A 6,768-nucleotide genomic window follows, 5' to 3' on the forward strand; every position below is an offset into this window, starting at 1 on the left:
CGTGATTTTTCTTTCAAATTGCAAACATTTTTTTAAATCATGTTTTTTAAAATTCTTGAACTTATCCAAATTCCTGTAAAATTTAAAATTGATGAACACTTTTTGAAATTCATGATTTGTTTTTGCAAGACCATTTTAATTTTTTTATATTTTTCCAATTCCGGACATTTATTAACTTCATGAATATTCTTTAAATTTATGAAATTTCTCTAAAATCCATGATCTTCTTTAAAATTAACAAAAAAATAATAAATAGCTCGAGAAAAAAAATAATGAAGTGAAATAAGATAAGAAAAAATGTGTACACCGGCGGATTTGCTCGCAGGGACGGGCCCATGTAAGAGGACTATGTTGTGTTGAGGGGATATCTATATGATCCGATCAATTGCACAAGCGCTATAAAAAATTGGATTATGTGTAAGAAGTTGTTGATATTCAACAACTCCAATTGAAGGCTAATGATCATATGTCTGTAATGCATTGAATCGCCTAGAATAGGTCCTATTCTTCTGCCTTTTCCAGGTAGTCGATGGTTATTCACAACTACCACCTTAACACCAAAGAAGTGATCTCTCACCTTTACTTTAGGATTTAGATAGCTCATCTGGCCTATAAAATAAATATTTTCTTAGCATGCTAATAGCGCCTAAGCCAAATGTATTTATTTTGATTAGGAACCTATTCTACGGTAACCACTACAATAATCATTATTTACTTTGCGAGGACGTAGCCTCAGTTCCTTCGGAAATGACAAGATCTTTGGCGCAAGCAGAAGGGGCGACCCTCTTAGTTTTTTCCAAATCCCTCCAGCCCAGGCTTGGCCCATTTACATTTTTTCCGTTTATTTGAACTTCAAAAATCGGGCGCATGTGGGATTCGATATAAGGACCTCACGTTCAAAATTAACCGTGATAATCACCTGATAAAGATCAACACCCATGGATAATCCTCAAAAAAAAAATCCATGGCTAACCATTGTTTTTTCGCTCTTCGTTGTATGTCAACTTGCAACAGCAAAAAGAGGACTCTGGTTTTTCTTTTTCTTTTGATTTCTTTTGGCCTGTTTTTCTTTGGTTTCTTAATATTATTTTTCGTATTTTCTTTTCACCCTTTTTCAATGCGTGAACTTTTTTCAAATCTGCGTATTTGTTTTCAAACGTTGCTAACTTTCTAGTGAATGTTTTTCAATTTGTAATGAAAATTTTCATATCTGAGTACTTTTTTCAGTTTTTTAAAATTTTGTTTAGTGATTTTTTTTCAAAATTTGTGTACATTTTTCAAATCAGCGAACCATTCTTTTCAAAGTCAATGATCATTTTTCAAATCTGGGAGCTTTTCTTGAAAATCCGTGAATTTTCTTCAAATTCATGAACTTTTTAAAATAATGATTTTTTTTCATACTCGTGAACTTTTTCTTCAAAATCAATGAATTATTTCCAAAATATGTGAACTTCTGTTTAAATTCTTGATTTTCTTCAAAATCAATGATGTTTTTTCTTTTCAGTGAATTGTTTTTCTAAATTGATGAACTTTAAACACAAAATGAAAGTCTTATTCAAATTTGTGAACTAATCTTCAAAATCAATGATCTTTTTTCATATTTATGAACTTTTCTTCAAATTGATAAACATTTTTCAAAATACATGAACCTTTTTCAAATTCGCAAACCTTTTCGAATTCATGAACTTTGCTTAAGTTCACAAACTTTGTACTACTTCACAAACTTTTTTCATAACATATGAAGCTTTTTTTTACCAAATTTGGAAACTTTTAAAAAGAAAGCCAATGGATTTTTCCTAAAACATGAAACCAACAAGCAAAAGACAAGCAGAAAAAGACAATGAACAGGACTGGCCAAGCGAGCAGGGAGCAAAGTAGCAACCGATCATTTTATTAAAAAAAAAATACTTCCTCCGTTCCAAAATAGATGACCCAACTTTATACTAACTTTAGTCCCCAACTTTATACTAACTTTGTATTAAAGTTAGTATAAAATTGAGTCATCTATTTTGAAACGGAGAGAGTAGGAGTGATCGATTGAGGGGGAGTGAGCGAACAACAACTGTGATATAACGAGGTTGGGCAAGCGTAACTAGGCAAAGGCCCATGCTGACGCGCGCTATGCGCTGCTGCGCTAAATGATGCATAAGACGCCTAACAGGAGCTCTCATGAAGCAGCACTCCTTATACTGGGAGCTCCTACTCAGCACTTTGAGCATTGGTTACCTTACTGGCGCTCGCGCTCGCGATCACTTGGACAGGCCCATTAGCATGAGCACTCACTGGCTCGATCACTCGACAACAGGATTGCTCGCTCGATGGGTTCCGCTAAAAGGATACCGGTAGTTCGGTCGTTCATTGACATTTTAACTTTGTTTACCGTGGACTTCACAAAATTTGAAAAAAAATCATCGATATTTATTAGAAAGTTCACAAGTATCAAAATGTTCATTGATTGTTAAAAAAAGTTCACAAATTTGTAATATTTCATAGAACTTGAAAAATAGATCACAAATTTGGTAAAAATCCATCATTTTTTAAATTCATCAATTTTAAAAAATGTTGACAATTTTAAAAAATACCATCTATTTAAAAATCACAATTTTTTTAAAAAGTTTATCAATTTTGAAAAATTCACTAACAAAAGTTTGCAAAATCTGATAAAAGTTCATGAAATTTGAGAAAATATTCGTTAAGTTAGAAAATTTCAAAAATTTGTTATCAGTTCATGAGTTGGAAAAAAATAAAAAAGGTAAAAATGAAAGGAAAAACAGAAAACAGAAAAGTAAAAACAAAATGAAACAGAAAAAGGAAAATAAAAAGAATAGCAAAAACCGTGTATGACAAAACAAAATAAAAATGCCCAGAAAATCAATCTGAACCGGTGGAAAAAAAACTACTTGGGCCAGCCCATATTGGAACTAGTAGTGGAGGGGTTCTGCGCCGGTTTGCAAAACATACTAAATCCACTCTTAAGGCGCCATATAGGATTTGCTCATTGTATTGGATGTTAGGGCATCTCCATTGCAGGGTGCTTGCGTAGACACTTAGAAAATAAAAAAATATTAATTATGGAACTGGCGTCCGTGTGAGAGTCTGTTTCTACAACGCAGGGCTCTTTGTTTCAGCGCTAACCAAATTAGTTTCCTACTAGCAAAAAAACACATGCGTTGCAACGGGAAAGAAAATAACACACGTCTTTAACCCAATAACCATGACTCGAGACCTTAATAGGCCTGTGCCTTTTAGTTTCACATGGCATCACATTTGTATTTCCTCTATACTCACACACTCGCTCGAAAAAAAGCCCGTGCATTACAACGGAAAGAAAATAACACACACTCTAAACCCAATAACCATGACTCAAGACATTAATAGGCCCACGTCTTTTAGTTTCACATGGCATCACATTTGTGTTGCCGACAGTGACCTCTGTGCTCACACAATGAAAACACGTTTGAATGTGGTTAGTTTTAATGTCTCTCTCTTTTGCGCGCGCGCACGTGTGCACACTCGCTTGGAATAAGATAAAAAGTATGTTGTTTTTTTTCCACAAGGTTTTTCATAGTTGTGTATGCATGGTTCTCGATGTTTTTCTCTCTCACTCTGGTTTTAATAGATGTTTATTTGCAATTTGAATCACCGACGGTACAAAAAAAACAGACCATACACTATATATTAAGTTTGCACCAAAAATTATATTTTAGCAATATTTAACAGCTAAAAATAACTTCATATTTAGATTCTACATATTTTTCTAATCAAGTTTCATATATAACATGTTAAAATTTAAGTACGGTTTAAAAGATATGAATAACCTTATTTTACATAAACTGTAGATTGATTAACCGAAACGTCAAGGGGTTTTCTGTTAAAACTAAAAAAACGTTTCGGCTGACTTAAATATGGACGGCGGGTTGATTGTCTATAACGTCAGGGGGTTTTCTAAGAAAATGAGAAAAATGGTTCGGTTATAACTTAAACGTGTACTGCGGGTTGATTTACAGAAAACTGAGGGGGTTATTTGTAAAATGGCGTGACGGACGACCAGAAACAATTCGTGCTTTATTAGTAAGTAAGATAAGATAAGATAAGATGTAAAAATAATCTCTGGGGTCTGTTAAAATCGCTCGTACTTGAAAAAAAGGGATGAGGCGTCCGGCGACTGAACTGGCATAGATGCCAGCCAAAAACCTGGCATCCGATGGGATTTAGTGAAAACGGCAAGGATTTAATCCATGGCGCATAGGCTAAGCGTCTCCATTGTATATGCTCTTAGCGGAAACTAGCAGAGTCATCCAGGATCTGGATCGCAGTTGGGTTGTTTGTCCAGGCCCTGTAAAAAGGTTCTATTACAGCGGGTTTGACATATCTGAGAACACTTTTAGTGTTAGCTACTTACGATAGTCTGGTAGAATTTTTGTCAACAACCCGAAAAATTGTGTGATGGACTCACAATCATGCTGATGTTTCTGTAGTATTTGCAAATGTGTATCAGACCAAGAGAGAATTGGTGAAGCAATTTAATTGATTGAGTATTTTTACTTGACGAAGTAGATTTAGTTGTTGCGGTGGCACAAGTTCGACCTCCGCTATGACCCCTATCTCTGGATTACAATAATAAGCAGAGGCTGGTCGTGCAAGAGGTCAAGGTGATAGTGCACAAGGGCCGAACGTGACGCCCTCAACAGCACAACCCAGGAGCTTGTGCTTCGGATTACAGTCATGCCACAAATAAAAGAACCTTGTTGGATGTGTTTGAACTTGCAAAAAAAGAGGGTTTATTTTAGCCATACTGATTTTTTGTTGGTCTACCGGCAGTAGTTTTTATGAAAGCCGCTCTTTCGGTATATTGGCAGTAGTTTTTATGATATATATCAATGTGCGTGTGATTTCTCGCATATTATTTGCATATCATTCTTGAGCATGCTCCTAGAGAGACAAATTTATGCTGTCCATGATTTATAGATAAGCTAGTTAGAAGTAAGGTGTGTGCAGGGTGAATGAAAGATCCATCGTAAAATATACTTTTTTTAGCAGTTGTAAAAGATACTTTGGTGCTCACTTTGCAATAAAGAGTGTAAAATAATAATATTCTGAATGTCTCGAGGAAGGGCTAGGCCTATTTTTCTGGTTGAAATTCAGTATGGTGTGGCATCAATGCATGACCGCACAGTTCTGCATCACACAACAGCGCGGCGTAAATGCACAAGTACTGACGTGTCGATTCCCCGTCCAACAGTAGCTGCACTTGATTTAGCTCTGCATTGGTGCTGGAAGTCTGGAACTACTAAAACACAGTTGCAGCTAGCAGAACGCTACGTACGTACGCAGACCAAATTCACAGGCCACATAAACACTTGTAGACACACACTCTCTCTCTCTCTCACACACACAACACAGAGATCACGTGCACGCAGCACACCTAATACAAGCACGACATGACATCTAACCCAGGATCAAACGAGTCAAACACGTACTTTAATTAACTGCTAGAGATCCAAGCTGGCGCGTTGTCGCCTGCCGCTGCATGCCAGTGCAGCTGGGCATCAGTCACGAACCCACGCCTAGTGCTTGGCAAGCCCCTCGTTTGCCATCTTGAAGAGCTGCGCCTGCGCGGCGGCGGCGCGATCGTCGCCGGAGCTGAGCGCGGCGCCGAACGCGTCCTTCACCTGCGCCGTGGTGAAGGGGAACCCGCTGCTGACCATGGAGTTGAGCAGCGACGCCGTGCCCTCGCGGTAGAGCGCGCCCACGCCGTCGGCGCGCGTGTTGGCCAGCGCCTCCGGCACGGTCAGGTCGTGCCCGAACGGCACCGCGGCGCTCGGGCCGAACAGCCGCACCAGCGGGCACCAGTACCCGAACAGGCCCCATATCACGCCCGGGTGCGACATCCAGTAACTGCAATGCACATGTACGTTAGGTTAGTAGTGCGTGGTGAACTAGCTAGTCATACGCATGATGCGAGGGTTTTCGGAGGTTTAACGAGCTACGTACCCGTAAGGGCCAGTGGAGAACGGTGGGGTGTTCGGGTCAAATGGCGTGGGGGTGTTCGTCGGCGGCGTCGGTACCAGCGGGGAGTAGGGTGGGCTGTTTGGGTCGAACGGCGTGGGAGTGCTTGGAGGCAACGTGCTCGAGGGAGGAGTTGTGCCAATGCAAGGCGTCGGCGAGGTGCCGGTGGACGGGCAGCGGCCACCAGGCGTGTTTGGGTCAGTGCCAGTGGATGGCGAGGGTGGGTAGTAGCCACCACCACCAGGGGTGCTCGGCGAGGTGCCGGTGGACGGGGCTGGCGGACAGTCGGCGACACCAGGAGTGGTCGGGGATGGCGGGTTGCCGCCGCCACCAGGAGTGTTCGGGTCAGTGCCGGTTGACGGTGAAGGTGGGTAGTAGCTGCCACCAGGTGTGGTCGGAGAGGTGCCGGCAGACGGCGAGGGTGGGCAGTCCCCACCACCAGGCGTGGTAGGCGCAGTGCCGCTGGCTGGCGAGGGCGGGTAGTAGCCACCGCCAGGGGTGGTAGGAGAGGTGCCGGCGGACGGCGAGGGAGGGCAGTTCCCGCCACCAGGCGCAGCGCCGCTGGCTGGCGAGGGCGGGTAGTCACCACCGCCAGGGGTGCTAGGAGAGGTGCCGGCGGACGGTGAGGGCAGGCAGTCTCCAGTCCCAGGCGTGGTTGGGGCAGTACCGGTGGACGGAGTAGGCGGGTAGTAGCCTCCACCAGGGGTAGTCGGAGAGGTGTCACTGGACGGCGCTGGCGGGGAGTCTCCAGTCCCAGGC

General features: G+C 41.8%; 1 protein-coding gene across 1 annotated transcript in view; it reads right to left on the reverse strand.

Moving 5' to 3' along the window:
* Positions 1–5,246: 5,246 nt before the first annotated feature.
* Positions 5,247–6,768, reverse strand: part of LOC119272518 (vegetative cell wall protein gp1-like) — a 5,581-nt gene continuing 4,059 nt past the window's right edge. Inside the window, exons 4-5 of the mRNA XM_037553986.1 lie at positions 5,995–6,768; positions 5,247–5,898 (exon numbers count right to left, since the gene is read on the reverse strand). The exon at positions 5,995–6,768 is cut by the window's right edge and continues 9 nt beyond it. Of these exons, the coding sequence (XP_037409883.1) occupies positions 5,568–5,898; positions 5,995–6,768 (1,105 nt within the window). The 3' untranslated portion in view covers positions 5,247–5,567. The remainder of the gene's footprint in view (positions 5,899–5,994) is intronic.

This window comes from Triticum dicoccoides, chromosome 3A (genome assembly GCF_002162155.2).
Source record: "Triticum dicoccoides isolate Atlit2015 ecotype Zavitan chromosome 3A, WEW_v2.0, whole genome shotgun sequence".
In the NCBI taxonomy this organism is placed as follows: domain Eukaryota; kingdom Viridiplantae; phylum Streptophyta; class Magnoliopsida; order Poales; family Poaceae; genus Triticum; species Triticum dicoccoides.